The sequence below is a fragment of the Phasianus colchicus genome, chromosome 1, assembly GCF_987193195.1.
Source record: "Phasianus colchicus chromosome 1, bPhaCol1.hap1.1, whole genome shotgun sequence".
NCBI lineage: Eukaryota > Metazoa > Chordata > Aves > Galliformes > Phasianidae > Phasianus > Phasianus colchicus.
In genome coordinates, this window is record NC_143436.1 from 45,560,650 (window position 1) to 45,582,577 (window position 21,928).

Genomic DNA, 21,928 nt, shown 5'->3' on the forward strand with positions numbered 1-21,928 from the left:
GCACTTCTCGGTGCGAGAGACTTGCATCTCCTTTAAAATGCACATATGGGGATTTCATCTTTTTTCATGCTTCAAAACAATACAGCTTGGAACTGCAGCAGCAGCTGCCATGTCCCTGCCTGTGGCATGGAGAGGGGCAGGAGCTGAGCCCTATCTCAAACAAGACACTAGGCATTCTTCTGCCCTTTGCAGCTAGTTGAGGAAGAGCAGAGCCACTAAAACTGGTGTGTGATCAGCTGCTCTCTACCTGATGGCCCATGCTCAACTGCCCTGCTTTCAGTGACAGCACAGGTTCCCATTAACTTTCCTTCAGTATCTGTATTCATTCTAGTGGACAGTATTAAGAAGCACAGACAGAAGAGCACCACCTTGTCCCTCTCACTGCAGCCCAGCCTCTGCTACAGCCACAGAGACTTCCTAACGAGGTCTTTTTTGCTGCCATTCATCTGAATTCTGAAAATTTTGTGCCTGTGTTCTGGGTATGCCATGAGCAAAACTCATCTTTGAACATAGCAAATTACCTAACAACTGAAAGTACTACTAGGGTCAGTTCACTGTTTCATATTCTTTAAGATGAATCTGCCTTTACTGCATGGAATGTAAGACTACAGCTACCCTTCATGCTGTGGGGAGTGTTCAGCTGTTTCTACTGCCATCAGATATCTGCCCCAAGCTGTTCCTGCAGGCTTTGACAGGAAAGGTGCTGATATGTGGCAATATATTCATTAGAGCAGACATAATTATTAGCTATGCTCATGCTGTAACATGGCTTAGCAACACTTAATACACCTGCCAGTTGGACTGCACTGTAGTGTCTACATTGTGCAGTATTACAGTAAAAGTCTTGGGCTAAAAAAGGCAGATAGAGCTTTGCCTGCTTCTGAGCTTGTGCACCACAGCAGTCCTCTGCTGGCTGCTCTTTTCTCCCCATAGAAATGAGAAAAAAAACCAAACAATTACAAGTGACTGATAAGAGAAGTTAACGTTTCCTTATTTTAAGAGATGATGAGAACTGTTAAGTTGTACTGTACAGCAGTGGCAGCCTGCTGCAGTTAAATGAAGCTCAGTATCTGTGTAATGAATAATCACTCTTCCTTTTATTTCAGTGTCATATTACATTACAGTCAAGACATGTTATTGACAAAACCTACCAGACATTTTACTTTAAATGTAACCCTCAAAAAAAAAAAAAAAAAACCAACAAAAAAAAACCCCACAGAATGTACATAAATTGAGATGTCACAATTTCGTATGTTACTAATCCATTAAGATGTTTCACAATATTCTCCATGTTGGAAATACATGTTCTTGAAAGCTACAGAAGCAACGTTTCAACGGTTTTAAACTAAAGTCAGCTACTGCACAGATGTCAGTTCCCAGTGATCAAACACTTCATACCCATGAAAGCACGCAGCCAAATGTTGAGACAACCACCGAACACAGGTTTATGCAAAGACAAAAGCCTCCCAAAGCCTCCTTCCCCTCTTGAGCTAAAGGAAATTGCCACAACTGTGTTCTGTATGTATGGTTTTAGAGTCCATTTGATAATCCAGGCTCAACAGATGCAGTCGCTATCCAGAAACTGACCAGATGCAATGTCAATGCTCTCACTGAGGATTCCAGGACACGACACATAGCACCAGTAATGGCAGAGGAAGCCCACTTATTATACATTTGCTGTAAGTTTACCCAATAGCCACTAGAAACGGAGCTAGAACAAACACTCCCTAAGAGAGAGCTGCATTTGCTAACCAGCTATAAAGGTACACGTGACAGAAGTAACCTCAAGTTCAGATAATGCCTGTAAATACACACCTGCTTAGCTGAGGGGAAAAAAAAGAGTCCCATCTACCTGGCTTCAGAGAATCCCTGTTTGTTGCAGGGAGTTGGGCTAGATGACCTTCAAGGGTCCCTTCCAACTCAAACCATTCTGCGATTTATGATTCTAATTTAGCCTAAAACTCACATTCCCCAACACAACATAGAATAAAATTTCCAGGTTGATTTTATACATAGCTCTTAAATCAGGTTTATATTACATATATATATATACACGCATACATAAAATGCCAAATTTTGAAAGATTAAAACATACCTGAATAGATTCCACAACAAACAGGAATTTCGGTTTTTAGGAAGCCTGTTTAAAGTTTCCTTTCATCACAACTATCACTTGAAAATATTCAAAACAGTTTTGAAATACAGTATCTTGCTTGTCCTTTTATACCATTAGATACATCACTACTACTGAGTCACAAATTCAAACTGACAGTATGGACTTCTGTAAGTCTCCAATTTGCTGAGATACTAAAAATAATAGTAAAATAAAGAAAAAAATAAATAACCCAGACACATATCAGCTACTGTGTATTCTAACTGGTCTATAGTGTACTTAATTCGGTCACTAACAAATGGGGGCAGAGGATTTTTTTTTTCTATTTATATATTAATAATATTCCATCAAGAACTTACTCGTAGATTTAATTACATTCTCATCTCAAACAGCCAGGCTTTAAGCTATGCACATACAAACACCGACCGTCTGCTCAATGCCCTGGCTCTGGATTCAGCCCACCTACTTTGAAGCCACATGCTGTGAAGCACCACTTCAGAACCTGCTTCTCTGCCAAAGGAGGAGAAAGCCACATTCACAGGAGATGCTCAGGGCTCTGACCGCCCGGCCACACTGTGCTTCCTTACACCAGAGATGTGAGGCAAGCTTTATGCAGTGGGGAGTGCCCATATCAAGCTTTAAGAGGTAGGTGAAGGTAATGCAGGGCCTACTGCACACACTCACGCTTTCTCAGCTGCCTGCCACAAAAGCTGCCCGTGTTAATAGCATACAGGGGACACACAGCAGCCGAAGCCAAGCACATGCTCATTTGTAACATGAAGGTAGGGTTAACAGCACTTCCATTCTGAAAAGCAACCTGTTCCAAGCTTTCAACGCAACTCTGGCTTATATTCAATACGGAAACTACTTTTAAGGGGGTTTGTTTTGTATCATGAAGTTGAATTCTGAACCAAGCTTCAATCACACCTGAAGTATTCCAAGGGAAAAGACCAGTTACCATTCAGTGAAAGCATTTTGTTTGGAAGAAAAGCAGTTTTAATACATACTCTTAATCTCCCTTAGGAGCACAATAAATAGACCACATTCCATAGAGGTTTCAGCTGTTACTAGAGTAAGAGGTAAAAAGAGGAAGGAGAACACCAATAGCCTACATGACCATAACCCAAATTGCACAACAGCACTCCCCACTGCAACCACAGCTAGCTGTCACTCATAAATTTCAGGTCAGCCTTGCTAAAAGCTTTTACAATTCTATTTGAGAGGTTGGAGCAAATATGGGAACAGGGATACAAGAAGTTATAGAAAGTAATAAGATGGGTTCCCAGAAAAGCTGCTGGATTCCCAGACACGATACATGCACTCAAACACAAGGACAAGAAGGAAGCATCACACCAAAATTCCCTTCCCTCCAATACAGAAGCATTGCTGCTATTGACGCAGACTGGTTGTTCAAGCAAACAGCTTAATAAGGCATAAGGCCAGTAGATAAAAGCAGTGGTAAGAGGTGCTAGCTAGACGTGGTTAAGCAAACATGTTGATATATAAGCTAGCTGCAACTGTTTCCGTGCATTGATACGTTTCATGTTTACTGAGGACAGGAATTCAAGTTAGAAAAGTGTAACAACTGATGATAATCAAAGACAAGTTATGCAGATGCTCACAATTACTGCTATCTTTGTTCTCAGCCTCCTACTTGATTACACTCCATTTCCATGACAATGCGTATCAACGCATTATCAAAATGATGATTATAATTGTAACAGATTTTTTCCCTCCCTCCCCCCCAAGTCAATCCAAATGTAACTTTGTACTAAATTGGACAGGTAAGGTCACCCACATCACACAAGCTAATGAAAAAAGTCAGCGTACAGAAGCAAAACATCTTGTAAATTCCACCTCTTTACTCTTTTAATCTGTCAGACTAGCAAAGACAAATCGTCAATTCTGGTTTCCATGTTTTTTTTTTCTTTTTAAATACGATTGTCACATTAGAGAAATGAAAACACAGCAAAATAAACTGTACAAAGGCAAAGTAGAATAACAAAAAATATTTTACTAAAACATAAGATTTACAGGAGATTTTCCAGACAAGCCATACAAAATGGTCACAAGCTTTTTCTCTGAGGGATTTTTCTACACTTGACAGCAGAATCACAATATTATTAGTGAAGGTGATGGATGTTTAATGTTCCCATTTTTTGTTCAAACAATGAAGCTTGTCCATCTACAGCGTCTAAGTTAGACTGGGCTAGAGGGTATATTCTAAAGTATAACTGGTTAGCTGCTTTTATCAATGCAATTAGCATCACCATAAAAAGGGAGGAGGAGCCCACAAAATTAAAACGAAAAGCCCCGCAGCTAACCCTGCCTACCTTCATTCACAGTGCTTATGCTTAAACCATGATGGGATTAAAAGCAGAGATGTGCTGCTGCTTTTAAACAATTTCACAACAATCCAGATGATACTTCTAGCCTCTGCTCATGCGTTACAATAGTGAATTAGGACAAGACACAGATTTGCTAATGTGCATTTAATCACCAAAAGACTGAAGATGTCTGGGCTTTTATTCTGTAATGTTTCTAAGACTGTGTCCATTAAATGCAAACAAAAAAGGAAGAGGTCTTGGCAGAACAGGAGAAGTGATGCACACTTGATGTTCAAAGCGCATTTAAATATTATTCATGGCATATAGCCTAGTCCATGCTCTGGCTGTAAAGAAAAAAAACACATTTAAGAAAAAAATGTATTTTTCAATTTTATTCCCGTTATTTTAATTTTTAAACATTGCTTTTACACTGCTGCAAAAACACAAAACTTATCAGTTGTGATACAAGCACAGTTTTCACCTCCTATAATACACTTTGTAATACACAAAAACAGAGATCTGATGAAGCAGCCAGCCCAATCACAGTGAGGCCAAAAGTGACACAACATAATAATTCTTTCCATACCTGAAACAGAAGCAGGTATGGAAGAAATACCTTCTGAAACTAAATAACCCACTCCTTAAACATCAGGGGTAAAACACAAGTGTGCACTTCTATTTTACCATGTCTCCACACTGGACATCCTTGCAATTTAGGAACATAAAAGCTCAAGAAAAAACCACTAAGTTTTCTTCTAGCAGGCTGCATTTACACACTCGAGTAGACCACTGCAGGCATATGCAGGAAACCTGGACAACAACTGCATGCAGTAATTACTTCTGCAATTACTTTGCAGGCACAAAATAGGAGGCTGGGATTTCAATTCCCCAACCAATTAGCCATCAGCTCATCACATTTCTTAAAGCTAGAATAAAAGCATCAGATACATCACCTGTTTCTATGGCTTGGGCTTCATTGGTCTTCCATTGCTCAGCTACATCATTTGCTAGTGGATCATCTGGATTGGGAGCGCTTAACAAAGCCTGGATTGATAGCAGAACTGTACGAATCTGCAAAGCTGGGGACCATTTATCTAAAGAGACATTTATAACAGCATGAAATACCAATTCACAGTCTACTGAAATAACAAGTTTTCCGCTCCCAGATTAAAGGATAAATAAGATATCCTTATAAAGAAATCTCTTTCAGAGAGAATCTCCAAACTGCTGTATGTGGTAAGATAATAAGAAAATAAGGTTGCACTTACCTTTCAAAATATCTAAACATATTCTTCCCAGCTTGTCTACATTAGGGTGATAAATTTTGGTCATGAAACGTACTTTAGGAGCTGCCATTGGATATTCTTCTGGAAGGAATAGTTCAAGTTTAAATGTCCCACCCTCAAAGGGGGAATCCTGTGGACCTGCAATGACCACGTGAAAATAACGTGCGTTGCTTTCATCTGGTTCTGCTTTTATCCCAGGGACTGGCTCTGCCAGCAAGCGCTGGGTTTCCTAGAAGGAGAAGAAGAAGAGGCAATGTAATAAATACAGACTGTTTAATGTAAGCACTCTGTACAAACTATTTTAAAGATAAGTCTTCAGTATGAACTGATTACGCCCACTGAAACTATGATATCAAATGAGTATCAAAGAACACAATGTGGTGAATTGGTATAGATCTCCTTCCAAATCTCTCAACTGCTATGGTAATAACATGTGCCTCCACAGCACAAGGTAATGGCTAACAGTCAAGAGATTTGTTAAGGTCAGCTTTACTTCTAATTCTGTACAAATAGAAACAATCTAAAGAATATCACAGCAATAATATCAGCATTTCCCATTCTACCTTAAACACAGAAGTCCATAAGTGAAAAATGAAACGACTGATCACCCACAGAAAGCATTGAAGATTTACTCTAACACGTGTGCACTGGTTTTAAAACAAATGCCTATCCTGGAATCAGAATCAACTCTGAAGAACTGAAAGTACTACTCAGCCCCAGTACTAAAGACATTGCTGTATATATAAATGCATAAAACATCTGTATGTGCAAATAGCCTTTGCTCAAGCACATTCAGCTTACATAATAAGTACACTTAAAGCTACTCTAGCAAACAGCAGGAGACAAACAATTTGTTCTGTACACGTTAGAATTAGGGAAGTCTGCTTTTCTACCCAGATTTGTTTTCTTTGTTGCTCTGCCTCCAGCAGTAACCCTGCCCCAGGCACCACGAAGTGGCTACAGTGAGGAGCTGCCCACATTTTGGCCACCCATCCTGCTAAAGCTCCGTGCAGATTTCTCTCTCCTCTGTTGCCAGCCTTCGCAAGTCTCGTAGGCACCATTCCACCCCCAAAAAAGAAGAGGCTGACACTGGCAAAAGGACACTAGGCAGGGACAAGGAGTTCTGCAGAAGCCTCATTTCCTCAGGTAATTTTAGCCCCATTTCCTGCTTTTCGTCCTGCTTGTTTTCACTGCTTGCAGTTAATTTTATCACCACCTTCCCCTGTTGACTTACACAAACAGAAATTCTATTTCTGCTGCAGCAAGTGGTTAACTGTGGGTGTCACATTAACTTATTACCCTAGTTTTATGGCATATTTACTCTGTGTGTCTACAATAGCAGTAAAATAAGCACAATAGTTGTACATGGCTTAAAGTCCTACAAATATAACCGGGCTGTTACAATACATGCATTTTATCAAAATAACTCCAGCAGCACTGAAGTGACTGCCTTGATGCAGTTAACATCTCAGTTTAGCAAGTGAATGAAATATTTGAAGCATTGAAACCATAGTAATTAACATTCCAAATCCAACCATTCATATCAAATGTATCAAGTTCCTACAGATCATAATATTGACATTATTATCTTCATAAACACACCACAACAAATTCATGTGGTCCAACTTCTTGTTGGACTTATCTGCACAGGCATTAGCTGCCAGTGCCATTTATATACCACCCTGTAAGGACATCCAAGCTGCTCTAAGCTTCCTACACTCACTCATGCAAATATATTTCAAAGGATACAAATGAATTTGCAACACATTCAGGATTTATGCTCTGTTCCCAGCCCCAGCTCTGTCCTGCTGACCCCAACACTGCCTCCCTAGCCATGCCAGTGTGCTGACTGTACCCATACCACAGAGCCAATCCTGGCTTAAAACAATCCAGAATCAGCAGTTCTATGGCAGCAGCATCAGCATTTCTACCTGCCAGTGCATCCAAGGGAACAGTGTCAGGCTGAGAGCTGCACATACTGCCACTAAAGCCATTTGTCAGTAAACAATGGGTGAGCCCACATACAAGAAAAATCATTCTATTGATAAGGTACAGCATCATCATATTGAGGGCTTTATCACTGCTGGAATACCATCATGTTCAGATAGATCTTTATGCCCTATGTTATATGGACACTGTTATCCTGCTATAAAATAACAGATGACAGCCAAAAAATGCATATAATGTTACATACAGTTACATTGCTTCTTGGGCTCCTCAGAACCAGTGCAGGATGCTATGGAACGTGAGGATGAGACACTGAAACAGTCACCCAGTGTGGCTCTGGATATCCCCTCCCTGGAAGCATTCAAGGCCAGGCTGGATGGGGGTTTGAACAACCTGGCCTAGTGGGAGGTGTCCCTGTCTATAGTAGGAAGGTTTGAACTACATGATCTTAATGGCCCCTTCCAACCCAAACCATTCTGTGATTCTATGAAAAGGAGTAGAAAAGGGAAAATGAACCAAGAAGTTGTGTTTGAAGGCCACAGCATATCAAGATGCTTAAACATAAGTAGACCAGTAAGTACCAAGGCAGAATCAGAAACTCAGCTTCTGCACTGTAAAGTCAGACAGCCAGCTAAAGACACACTGATCCTGAAATCCATTCCACCTGCCGTAAGGCTCGGAGCAATAAGTTCCATTTGAAATAAACAGCTGTCGGTACACAGGACAACACAGCACCAACTCACGAAGCTGAACCTGCTTTAAGAATTTTTAAAAATATATTGCACCCGTTTCCCCTTCCCACCCCCTCCAATATAGGCACCGACAAAAGAAGTCTGCAGATGTGGACTCAGTCTACAAAAAGGAAGTGTTTCATTTCCTTTCATATGTTAATCTAATTATCTATTACCTTCCCCAGAGGACAGTTATCCAGTGAAAAAGATACCAAAAAAAATCCCTTCCAATTAAATTTCTAACTCGCTAAATTTAATTAGATTATTCAAGAAGCTCAGGCGTACGCAACGCTTCACTTTACTATACAGTAACTAATTTTGTCTGCACAGGAATAGTAATTTCAATCTAACTTGTATCAGAAAAGCACTTCATGGCATTTCTTACTAGCTCTCCTCCATCATACTGAGCTGAGTTTCACAGAAAACACTTCAGGACATACTTTGAGCTCTACAGCATTTAGTGAGGTACATCCTTTGCATCCACAGGCACTTTATTTCTATTTGTCACACGTCATGTTTCTAAAATGAGAACTCTTTTCATTCTCACTTTACTTCACTTTTCCTCAATTTCAAGCTAATTTCACAGCTTTCATGAATTAATGAAAAATGAATAGATGGAAAATGAAGATACATGCCAGTCAATACTTCAAGGAATAAAAAAACCCACCAAAACACACTGCTATCATTCAGAATTTGTTACACCTCTCCACCATTCCCTTTCTTGTTTTTAAATTAGGCAGTTAAAAGAAATGCAGAAGTGTTGAATGTTTTTTGATGAGCCAAAGCTTTTCTTAGTAATACAGGTGGCCTGAAGTAGAGTGACAGATGATACGGAAGGGACATATGGTGCAGCTGACATTCTACGTAGCTATTCTTCTATGAAGACATTAAACTGAAAATGAATTGTACCCGTGGGGGGAAAAACATTCAACCTGTTCATATGGTAACCTGTGAGACCAAGGCAGCCTAGGACAAAGTCTGTGATGTTTAGAGGAGGTCAGCAGAGGAGCAAGGATGGTTCAGACTGCTGAGGCAGAGAAGTCTCACAAGCAAAGTATCAATTACCAGAGAGGCGTGCTTCAGTCTTTGAGCACTTGACTTTATTATGCTGCTTTCAGAGGAAGAAAGAATAAATATTGAAACAGTCACCAGGATACTTCTGTCTTGCTCTGTGTGTATGATAGAGATCTTCTTTAGGGAAGCAAAATGAACAAAAGAGGTTGCTTCCATATAGACATGCATGAAAAATCAACTGTTATTGAATGTGGAGATGTGTGGACACAGCAGTATAAAGAAGGAATCCACTAAAAATATACCATTATCTTAATCAGTTCTAGTCTTCCAATAGTCTTTATAAAGGCCTCAAGTTGCCAACACCTCAGTCAAAACAAGAACTACTACAGAATATGTATTCCACCACTCTGTAAAACAAAAGCTACTGTAATAGACTTCAGAAGTCTACTTACTTGCTATCAACACTATGGCAATACCAAACAATGGCACACTGGAAAATAATTATAACCAGAAGGCTCACATTTGCAGGCATTTGGGAAAAAAATACTTCTTACAAAGCACAGCCACTGCAGTTGAGTTGAAATTTTTAAAGCTCCTCCACTTGTCTGATAAAGACCATATCAGCATTGAAGGAAGAAAACACTGCATAGGATTTCACAATTTTTATACTTTCTTTGTAATCTTTAAGGCTATTGTATGAAGACTTCCATAATGAAAAAAAAGATGTCTGTGCTGACTTGCCAAGCAAACTAGCTCAATGACAGGAGGGTTGGTCTCTTCTCACTGGTGACAGGGAGAGGGGAAATGGCTTCAAGTTGTTCCAGGGTAAGTTTAGGTTGGATATCAGGAAAAACTTTTTTTACATAAAGGGTGGTTAAGCACTGGAATGGGCTCCCCAGGAAGGTGGTTGAGTCATCATCCCTGGATGTGTTTAAAATCATTTTGGATGTGGTGCTCAGGGACATGATTTAGCAGAGAGTTGTTAGGGTAGTATAGTATATATATAGAAAATATATATATATTTATATATATACACACTATAAATATAGTATAGTTAGGTCATGGTTAGACTCAATGATCTTTAAGGTCTTTTCCAACCTGAGTGATTCTGATTCTATGAATAAATCCAAACTCAGTGCCTTCAGCCAAATTTGCTTTCCTTTTTCTTATTTCACATCTAATATTACTGCTACACAGCTAACCTCACCAACCAAAAAGCCTGCACACAAGCTAAACCACTCTAGTCTTGAAGCTGCAACTTCAACAGTTACAAATGAAGACACACTGGACACAATCTACCACAATTCTCTCTCTACACAGTCCTCTAATATCAACTGTGAAATCCATAAAGTGCATTAGAACAAAGGGAATTTTGAGAAACTCCAACACTTTGAAGAGCCTGAATCATTTCAGTTGATAAGTGAGAGGCCACAAGGAGGGGAAGGAAGGAAGAAAGGCTGTGGGGCCTTCCACTTCAGCACCAGCACTTCTGCCTGCATGATCTTTTGACCTCATGGTGAAACAGTCCTTGATCCAGCCCACCACATGCCCATGCAAACAGCTGTGCTGATGAAAAAGAGAGGGCAAACATGCTGCCAGAGTGCTGGGAGAACAGAGCCGCTCTGACAGAAGGGCTGTTTTATGGGCTCAGGCTGTGGCAAGCATCACAGCAAGATGCGAGTGTAACAGATCACCCCTCTGCAAGCAGCCTAAAAAGGAAGTGCAGAGGCTTCTTCCTCATTCCAAAGGAAGAGCCTTAACTACCAGGAGTGCTAATTTCAGTAACAGATGGCAAATTGCTAAATTAAAGTATTTGGTATTTAAGGCTTCATAGATGGATGAAGACTCTGCATCTTCTTACTTGTTATAAACAGTTATCTAGCAACTGCACTATCAGAGGTTGCTACAGCAAAAGAATCCTTAGGGCCAGCAGCTTCATGCTGGCACCTATCGTTAAGCTCTCAGATTCAGCATAGCTGTGATAAAGTTACACTGAAACTTCAGAACAGAAAGCACTAATAAGGCCTCTCTTAGCCAAAGAAAAAAAGCACTGTAATTATTAAAGCTATTAAACACTCAAGCTTTTACAATGCTATAATATCACACCCTGACACCAAGTCTCAAGTTAATTATTCTTTCCTATATTGTCATCAGCTTTCTGTCATCACTGCTACACAACTCTCTCAGAAGCAGTGAGGCAATTTACCTCTACCACCAGCAGCTACGACAGAGGTTACATCCCTAAAAACTTTTCAGGCTAAGGGAAGCTACAAGAGCCCTCATCTGCTTCAGACAGTGAAGTATTTTAGCTAAAATCCACCTTTAGCTGTAAGCTCAACTAGCCAAAATGGCTTCATCAGATCAGAGAGCAGGGATGGATCACTATCTGTCACAGCAAAGGCCACCTGTCACAGCTCCCATTCACTCCCAGTGCCCAACGGTGTCCCCTTGCCAGAGGCAGCCATCACTCCAACCCACCCAGGAGGCAAATCCTGCCAGCACGCCTAACTCAATCCCAAAAATTTTAGCTGGGCTCTCTCAACTACATTTCTAAGCCCCAAAGTTTAGGCAGCACAAACTCTGCTGCCCTCTAGCAGAAGACAGCAACCCCCAGCAAGCAAGTGGCACTAGGGGCTGCAGATAAAATCCTCCCATCTGTATGAAGTACAGAAATATGCACATCTCTTAATGGACTGCCTCTCCCTATGCCCTCTACCAGCAAAAATCTCCAGATAGCTGGCTACAAACTTCCTCCGTAGCACTGGCCATGTACAACAGGACCAATGGCACGCAACACTGCATGAACAGCCCCAAACTAGCTTAAAAGAAAGTTACTGATAAACAAGAGAGGCACACAGAGTGAAAGAGAAGCATACCAGCCTCCTCTCTTTCTCTGGGACACAGAACTTGTATTTAGCCCCCACAAGGTGAGGCCAGGGCTGCCCTGTGCCAGACACGGCTGGTTCCTGCAACTTCCAACGGCCCTGCAGCCAAGGTGGGGGCCCGTCTGGGACAGAGAATTTAGGAAACAAAAAACAGCACGTGAAGATAATAGCAAGGGCAAGGGAAAAAAAGCATGAGCAAAACCACTGCAAATGTCAAGGTCAGAGGAGGCAGGGGAGGAGGAGACATCCCCATGCAGCACTGGAGAGAGCACAGCAGACACCCATCGCAAGTCACAGAGCAACTACTGATCTGCAACCTGCTTAAACCTCCTCTACATCCAACAGCATTTCTAGAGAGGATATGGGACAGAATTCTAACTTGCAGCGTTGTCTGTAGGATTTGAGTTCTTCACAGAAAAAAAAAAAAGGAAAGATAGAACTAGAGAGAATGGCTTCAAGCTACGTCAGGGGAGATTTAGGCTGGACGTTAGGAAACACTACTTATCTGAAGAAGTGGTCAGGCACTGGAACAGGCTGCCCATGGATGTGGTGGAGTCATCGACCCTGGAGGGGTTCAAGGAATGTTTGAATTTTGTGCTGAGGGACATGGTTCAGTGAGAAGTATTGGTGATAGGTGGATGGTTGGACTGGGTGATCTGGTAGGTCTTTTCCAACCTTGGTAATTGTGTGGAAAAAAAAGGGCAAAAAAAACACTAACTGCATTTCTGGTATAGCTGAGATAGCACTTGGAGGGCACCACACATAATAGATAAAATCACAGAATTACTCAGGTCGGAAGGGACCTCAAGGATCATCAAGTCCAACCGCAGCCTAACCATAGTACCCTAACTCTAACAACCCTCTGCTAAATCATGTCTCCGAGCACCACATCCAAACGGCTCTTAAACACATCCAGGGACAGTTACTCAATCACCTCCGTGGGCAGCCTATTCTAATGTTTAACTACCCTTTCTGCAAAGAATTGTTTCCTAACATCCAACCTAAACTTACCCTGGTGCAACTTGAGGCCATTTCCGCTCGTCTTGTCACCTGTTACCAGTGAGAACAGACCTACCCCCCTCTCACCGTAAGCACCTTTCAGGTACTGGAAGAGAGCAATAAGGTCCCTCCTCAGCCGCCTCTTCCCCAGACTAAACAGCCCCAGCCTCTCCTCATAGGGCTGATTTTCCAAGCCCTTCACTAGCCTCATTGCTCTTCTCTGGACCTGCTCCAGTACCTCCACATCCTTTCTGTACTGAGGTGCCCAAAACTGAACACAGTACTCAAGGTGAGGCCTCACCAATGCTGAGTACATGGGCAGGATGACTTCCCTAGTCCCACACCTTTCCTGATACAAGCCAGGATGCCATTGGCCTTTTTGACCACCAGGGCACACTGCTGGCTCACATTCAGCCAACTGTCCATCAGAACACCAAGGTACCTTTCCATCAGGCAGCTTTCCAGCCACGCCTCCCCAAGCCCGTAGGGTTGCGTGGGGTTGTTGCGACCAAAATGCAGACATCATGTAGAAGACAACATGATGAAGAAAATATAACTTCCAGTTTAAATGATTGCTGATCAGTCATTTTCAGTATTTGCTTCACAGAGAAGACCGCACATTTGCTGCCAAGTTCCACAGAAAGGTTTCTAAAGCAAATGAAAAGTCAATATCAAAAAGCCACGTTTGTTTTGTGTTTTTCCGCTTCTCAAATTTAGACCTACGTCTCACTCTAATGACTAGAAATCAGTGCAAATCCTTCATCTCATTCCTCATCAGCTCCAGATGCTGACTTCAGAATGCAGTCAGACTGCCCTCCTCCCCACTATCTCATCCTGACTTCTAGTCTTTCCTGATCAACTCAACTCATGCCTACGACTGCATGCCCACCTTTTCCCCTCCTCACAACATACAAGGGTTTGTCCATAAGGGAAGTTGCAGCTTCCCAGCAGCAGTGCTAATTTGTACAGTTCAGCGCACCCCATTCGTGTCCACAGTGTCCAACAATAAATGAGATCACAACTGATTTGGCTTAAGAAATAACCATTACTGCAAAGTTCTGAGCCAAACCAGTTCCTTAGACCAAGCTCACTGTAGCAGCACAAAGTCCTCCGTGCCAGCACAGCCCAGGTTCTAACAGTTTACACAGTAAGGCTGGCCAGCACGGACCACAGGCTAACCACCTTGACAAATTCTGGTTCATCCAACCTAGCTAGATGGCAACTTCTCCACCTGGTGCCAGTAATCTACAAAACCTCAGAACTATAACATCACCTTCAGCATTTTGATTTGGAGCACATACGGTATATGTTTGTTTCATATTTTTATTCTGATCATAGAAAATCCACACCAACTATCAGCACCAATATGTTCCAACTACTGTGAGCAGTTTGGATTTTTTTTTTTTTAATATGAAATGGAAACTAACTTTTTTAGCTGCATAGGACTAAACTCAGCAGCATACTGGCACACAGACAAGTTGTAATTACTTGTTGAATGGCAATTCTTTCATGTTCTGTCAGTTTGGGATAAGGAGGAAGATCACACTTTCAGTACTGATACATCACACACAAGAAGGTAAACTGCACACATGTCTTTGCTTTGATTTCTGAGAGGAAGGCAGTAGGAGAAACTGAAGCAAATTCAAGACCTTTTTCTACATATATGGATATAGCAGCATCAGAAAACCACAAAGAGTTCATCCAGTAACTTCCTATAATGGCATACCACATCCCAGCACAGATTCTTCCAGGACACAGATCCTATCATTTCATTAGCTGCAACAAAGAAAATATCTGACTAGAATCAGCATTACTGAAAATAAATGTTACTCAAGCAAAAGTCATATTGCCAGCAAGATCTCAAAATGCTTGGATTAAAACTTTATCACTGTAAAATGACTACACTGGAGAAAGTCTTCACAAAATACAATCTTCTTTGAGGAAAAAAAAGAATTACCAATAAAGTCCATTAAATTTTAATGCAGAGGTCAAACATCATAAGCAGAAGGTTGTACTTGTGGTTTCCAGTAGCCAGCCTCATCAATTCCTCGATTCCTTGCCATCTAATCTCGGAGTGTGAGCATTCTGCATGCCCCTGCTTCCTGGGATCCTTACTGGGCTAATTAATGGCTTCCAGCAGTCCTCCTGCCTGCAGCTTCCTAGACCTCATCACCCCGACTGCACCTACCCAAAGAATCAAAGCAGAACAACATTCAGCATATCAGCATGTCAAACGCACCTCCCGTACAGCGTATCAGCAATACAGGTGATTCAGAAATAATTCAACAGTACTTCAATCTGTGAACAAACACCCAGCAATCTAAAGCTGGAGCTCTGCTAAACAGACACGGTGAATTCTGCATCCATCACAGTTCTCCCCCGTGCACTCCAAGCTCTCCAGCTCCCATCACCACACTACAAATTCCAACAACAGCAGAGTATTGACAGTGAGATGAAGATGAGCGCGCTCCAGGTAACAGTGCTTTTACAGAGAAAAACAGACTTGGAGGATGACTTTGTTACCAAACAGCAGCAACACAAAGAGGGCATTTTTAAGGCAGCATCGCTCTCCCCTGCAAATGACCACATTCTCAGATTTTCCATAGCAGATTACAGGATTTTGGAACTGTGAAGCTGAGATGTTATGCAAATTCCTAGAGGATAATCTATGTACTAGCACAGATCAAGCTTTATTAGAGCTGGAGATGCACCATAAAAAGTGAGGCGTGACTAAATTCAGTAAGCTAATAGCATAAACCATTCCTGCAGTTACATTAGGGAGTATGTTTGCATTAGAGCCTTGTGTTAATACCCACTGTACAGTCAACTATCAAAGCGTGATTAAAGCAAATAATTAATGTAGAGCTCTTGTCCAAATGCCATTTGCAGCAAGATTTCCCACTCACTGTCATTACTAACCCCCCAGTCACATATAACAACAAAAATATATTGATGATATTTCTGCTGGCTTTCGCTACCAGACAAGTGCAGTATAAAACAACTGTGTGCAAAGTCATACATTGATAATAAGAAAGTTCAGTTTACTGTAGATTTGTAACTCAGTGGTGCACAAGTATTACATAAGAAGGGACTCCAAACAAAACATTTGCCTCTTGCTGGACTATTTTGCTCTTCTTTCTCCAATTCTATTTTCTGGTGTCTACTGCAAGCTTCTGTAAGGAAGAGGCCATGGAAAGCCCTCAGTTCTTCTAAGATCTTTCATTAAGATTCCATGTTTTTCTTCCAAGACTGGCTCCTTGGTCCAATTTTATAGGCTTCTTACCCTCCATGCCTGAGTCTCCTTCTCAGCCTCTTTCCATCAACTCCACCAAATCCACCCGTCCTGCTGAACTCAGGGCTTCCAGTACCCACCCCTACACCCATGGCACTAATGGCCACAGCCAACACAGGTTATACTCGAGGACTGGCAAGATGGAACTAAGAGGGTCACAAAGCACTGAAATTCACCATCTTTCCACATTTTTGGGGAGAGGAAAAAAAAAAAAAATCAGAAATTTTGATTCTTCTGTCAAATTTAAATCTATCCGCAAGATTCAAACAGCACACATGGGACAACACATTACAAAATCTAAACATACTTTGACTGATGTCAAGGAACTGCACTGACCAAAACCAAGTAATTTCTACATTTCACCATCATTCAAATAAACTACAAAAAGCCTTTAATAGAAGAGAGTGTAAAAAAGACTACAAAAATCAGATCCTCAATAGCTTCACACTGATAAATTCATTCACAAAAATTTTGAAGAATCTCATATACTGCTTCAGATGTTTTGTTTCACGAGATGAGCAGCTGCAGCAATTATAACAAAAGTGCCATTAACAAACGAGTCACACAGTTGACACACGGACCTGGACACCAAACCATGAATGATGAGATCACTGCAGCAATGAAAACTGAAAAAAAAACTCTAAAGGATGACACAAGGCAACATTGCCCACCCGATTCAGATATATTCACTGCATTTGACACAGCAATGAGGTGGTTTTGAATGTCAGCCAAAGGAAAGAAAAAAAAAAAGACAATTCAACTCCCTACTCTGCTGGAGCTACGTGACTTTGCAACACAGGAAATAATTGGTTTAACAAACATTTGAAAATAAAAGTTTCTGGTTTTACTGCGTACATTACAAAGATTCACTTTTTAAATATGTGCAGTAGCAAAAGAGTTCAAAGTATCAAAACCACAAATCTATGCAAGTGTACCATACCGCCTTCTTATTTTCTTACATTAAGAGATTTTCTTGACAAAGTGCCTCTCAGAGGACCACTGATGTTAGGCTACTGAATAAAAACACCTTCTCTCTATTCACAAGATAAAAACGTCCCCAATTCCAATTATACATTTGTTTTAAGGATTCACAGCTATAACATTTTCTACTCAACATCTGTGATGTGCTAACACCATAAGCCATACTTCTAAAGCGAGTCATCTCCTGAGCTTACAGATCATTCACCCCACTTGTTTAAAGCCTGTCCTTCGAAGTAATCTGAGGACGGTGAGCCAGGAGTAATCCTTTATCTCCTGTAAAAAATGCTTTGCAACATCTATACCGACACCTTTTAAATGAGTGTGGAGAAGTACTGAACAAATAAATAGAGCTCTCTGCTGAGACAAGGAAAGTCAGAGCTCTCCTGCTGGGCTGGATGACAGTTTGCACAGAGCTAAGAAGCAGGCTGGAGAGCGCAGGCCGCTAGTCAACCTGAGAGCCAGGCCATCTGCCAGCAGTCCATCAAGATGAGGAACGCCAACTGCATTTTGAGCCCTTAGCTAGATTCTGTATTTCATTACGGTGCATACGCACTGCTATACCCAAACAGCTATTGCTGTGCTTCCCTCCACACAAAGGCCACATGTGGATCAACAGGAAAAGGTCTTCTCCAGGCAGTAGCCTAAACCACTTATTTATCAAATTTGCACCTTGTTACTCGAATTATTTCATCCTTCTACAGCTCTTTTCTGTCATCTGATGCATCTTTCTCTCTTCTATTTCCTCATCTTCCAAATTCTCACTAGCAACAGAGTTCATTTACTCCCCTCCAACTAAGGCAAGCAGCAATAGGATATTTAACTCCAACATTAAGATCAGTAGAATAGCAAGCATCAAAACAACCCTCGTTCAAGGCTCCTGAAAACTGAAGCACTCACTCCTACATCTGCAACTCTGCAGCTGGGATACTTTCAAATATTGCCTTACACATTCAAAACTGTAATACTAGTCAGATTCATGTCTCAGACCATACATACTGCTAATGACCTGATGCATGCACAGCACAGGAGCTACAGAAATGGTCATTCAGTGCAACCATTCAAAACTCAAAGGCTCTAGACTGTCTGCAGACAGCCCACAACGCGTACCTGGAAGCAGACAACCCACAATATGCACCACCCCGTAACAGACAGCACTCTGAAACATCCTAAGTAAGACTCCCCTGGAGAAAATCTAGAGCTTTTAGGACTCTGCTTGGGATATCCATCTATCTATCCTCAGGGACAAGAAAAAAACATTCTCATACCATCCTCTACCTTGAAAATGAGCTGTGTGCACTGCTCGATGTTTTCCCTAAAAGAAGCTAAGAAAGAAAAAATAACGGTGCTAAGAAAGAAATTTATGTACTAGCTTATAAGTGGGTGCACTTCTTGGCTGCTCTCAGGAGAACTGTCAAAATCTACAGCAAAATCTAACACGGACATCCGCTTCACAACTGAGCTCTCATCACATCTCTACAACGAATACCACTTCTGCTACATCATGAGATTTCCTCAAACCTGAAATATTGTATGTTGTGCACCAAGGCAACAGGGAGACCAAACTCACTTCCGTAATATTTGCATATTATTTTGACTGCCTGTATTTCCAAGCATCGATCACAGTTCAGCTGTTTTCATACACAAAAAATGCTAATCCTGCTGAATTTTTACCGTACCTCCTCTATCATCTGTTATAGATACGTACTGACTTTAAATAAAAAATCCAGATTTATTTTTTGCATCAACTAGTTAACACATTCTGTGTTTTTGTGTTTTACAATGGTTGCCAACTTTGCATGCTTAACCAAGAGGAGCTTTGCAGTGTTATTATAAGTAGTGACATTCACTCAGGTGGAAACGAAACAAGTGCTACCACTAATATACCAATGAATGTTACCAAAATCGTTTAGTAACTTTTACAAAAGCAGTCAGGGACCACCGATTTGAGATCGCAAGCCACATCACTGCAAACTGAGCAGGAGAGAGGATGCCAGCTACAGATCCACACCAGCTACAGGACCAAACCATCAGCAAGATGAACTGCATTGCAACGCAGCTCCCTGCGCCTGTGCCGAGTGACTCCATGCATTCGAGCCAGGCTGCAATTCCCTCCGAGGCGTAGCTGCAAGCAGAGCTTGGCAGACAGAACTCGAAGCGCACCGCCGAGCCGCCAGCATCAGCACGCTGAGGCCACGCGAGCCGGCAGCTCGGGGCGCACGTAGCAGCCTCGGACTGGCGCAGCCCGCACCGGCGCGGATGCCCGCGGCTGACAGAGACGGGCAGGACACCGCGCGTCTCTCCTCCGGGCCCCGCGCGCCGTTCCTGCGCGGAGCCGGCAGCACGGCGGAAGGGGGCTGCGCCCGGCGCCGCCCGAGCCCCGAAGCCCGGAAGGGCCGCGGGACGCCGCCCGGGCGGACGCCGCGACGGGAGCGGCCTCGCTCTCGCCGGCCGCCCACGGCCCACCGGGAGGCCCCGCTCGCTCCCCCTTCGCCCGCGCACGCCGCCGGCCCGAGGAGGGAGCGGCGGGGAAGGCCGGGCCCGGCCCGGCGCCCCGCTCTCATTCAACCCCGCGGCGGCCGGGCCCGGCGGCGGCCCCTCGGGATGAGGGAGGCCTGGGAGCGGCCCTGCCCCGCGCGGCTCCGCTCCCGCGCACCGGAAGCGGCGCCGGGCCCGGCCCCGTCCGCCGCGAGAACCGCGCCCGGGCCGGTGTCCCCGGTTCCCGCGGGGCGCGGCGCGTCGGTACCTTGATGATCCTGCGGGGCAGCCCGGCCATCTTGTCTCGTCGGGGTGCAGGCTCGCGGGCTCGCCTCCGCTCGGGGCTCGCGCACAGCCGGAAGTCGCCCGCTCCGCGCTTCCGGTGGCGCCGCCCTCGGCGCGGCACGTCGGGCAATGTAGGCCGCGCCCGCCCCTCCGGCCTCCGCGCTCCTCCCGCTGCTGGGCGGCGGCGCGCTGAGTTGCCGTCGTGCGCGCACGCCGCCTGCGGGGGCGAGGCCTGCCCCGAATGCCTGTGTGAGGCTTCAACGTGTCTGAAGCACCGTGATGGCACGGTGTGTGTCGGCGAACAGTGAGTGAGACGTCTCAGGACATCTCACCTTTGGGCTGCTAAAGTCTCGTCGGTCATTTCTCTTCCTTCTTAGCAGGAAGAGAAACGTTGTGGAAGATGAGCTCGTTTACGTGGATATCATTATCTCCACAGCATCCTCTGTGTCGGAACCGTTGCTGAACAGATGGGAAATGGAAGCACGGAAAGATGAAGCAGTTTGCGAGAGCACTGCCAGGATCAAGACCCTGCACGAACAATTCCCCATCGAGTGCTTCCTCCTGATACAGAAACAGGACTTTTAGGTCAGCTACACCATTTTTGTACACTAGTAGAATGGAAAGTTCTGACACTAGTAAATCTGGACTGTGTAATTTCTGACAGGCGCCTATCATAAATACTACAAGCTTGTTTTGTGTCCTAAAATATAAAAATTCATATCAACACATGGTGGCTACGATAACGTGAGGCATGTCAGCAGTGGTGTGTCTCCCTCCTTATAATCAAGGAAACAGAATATTCTGAGTCAGAAGGGACCCACAAGGATCATCAACTGCTGGCTCCACACAAGACCACCCAAAATTCAAGTCCTGTGTCTGAAAATACAGTCCAAATGTTCTCGTGCCAGTGCCCACCACACTCTTGAAAAACTTCCTAACACCCAACTGGCCCCTCCCCTGACACAGCTCCATGCCGTTCCCTCGGGCCCTGTCACTGTTCCCACAGAGCAGAGCTCAGCGCTGCCCCTCTGCTCCCTGTGAGGAGCTGCAGCCGTCATCAGGCCTCCCCCAGCTTCCCCACAGTACTTCCCAAAAACTTACCAAATTTTCCTTCTCCATCTTTTGAGAAGGCTACTAAAAGGCATATAGTGGTTCTACACTACTCGATCTGCTTAGCTGTCGAATATATCAGCAATTCCAAACTTTTCATATGAATTCATGAAAAACACCATCTCTGTGCATTCTTGTATACATGTTTGGCCCTTTAAGCACTAAATTGTTTTCCTAACGTTATGGATGCAACTTTCTGTGGAAGTCGATTAAATCAAAGTATTGACATGTGGCAAGAAAAATGCATCAAACTGCACTTGCAGAATTGGATCATAAAGGGTTCATCAATAATTTTCCCTCATTTTGCCTCGGTGAAGGGTGAGTTCATTAGCATTCACTACTGAGCTTGTGAAATGGCTGTGCTTAGATGTGGTCCTTCAGCAAAATCTGGTCATACTAGTTAGACCTACATCTATTCTGTAATCATGGATTTTCCTTTTTACTTCATTGTTACAGCTTGTTAATGCTAAATGGGACCAACTA

At 43.1% G+C, this 21,928-nt stretch overlaps 1 protein-coding gene across 1 annotated transcript; it reads right to left on the bottom strand.

The window, feature by feature from the left end:
- Window positions 1–4,107: 4,107 nt before the first annotated feature.
- Window positions 4,108–20,487, bottom strand: UBE2N (ubiquitin conjugating enzyme E2 N). Its single transcript, XM_031600477.2, has 4 exons — window positions 20,319–20,487; window positions 5,709–5,955; window positions 5,394–5,534; window positions 4,108–4,784 (listed from the first exon to the last, which is right to left on the bottom strand). The coding sequence occupies exons 1-4, from the start codon at window positions 20,346–20,348 to the stop codon at window positions 4,744–4,746; spliced, it is 459 nt and encodes a 152-aa protein (XP_031456337.1). The 5' UTR covers window positions 20,349–20,487; the 3' UTR covers window positions 4,108–4,743.
- Between the last annotated feature and the right edge of the window lie 1,441 nt (window positions 20,488–21,928).

What these genes read in the sequence shown, in the direction of transcription:
- UBE2N (XM_031600477.2), bottom strand. Translation starts at nt 20,348, where the DNA reads ATGGCCGGGCTGCCCCGCAGGATCATCAAG. An exon ending in TGCCCCGCAGGATCATCAAG is followed by an intron (nt 5,956 to 20,318) that starts GTACCGACGCGC and finishes TTCTCCTTCTAG; the next exon opens with GAAACCCAGCGCTTGCTGGC. An exon ending in ATGTTTAGATATTTTGAAAG is followed by an intron (nt 5,535 to 5,708) that starts GTAAGTGCAACC and finishes ATGTCTCTTTAG; the next exon opens with ATAAATGGTCCCCAGCTTTG.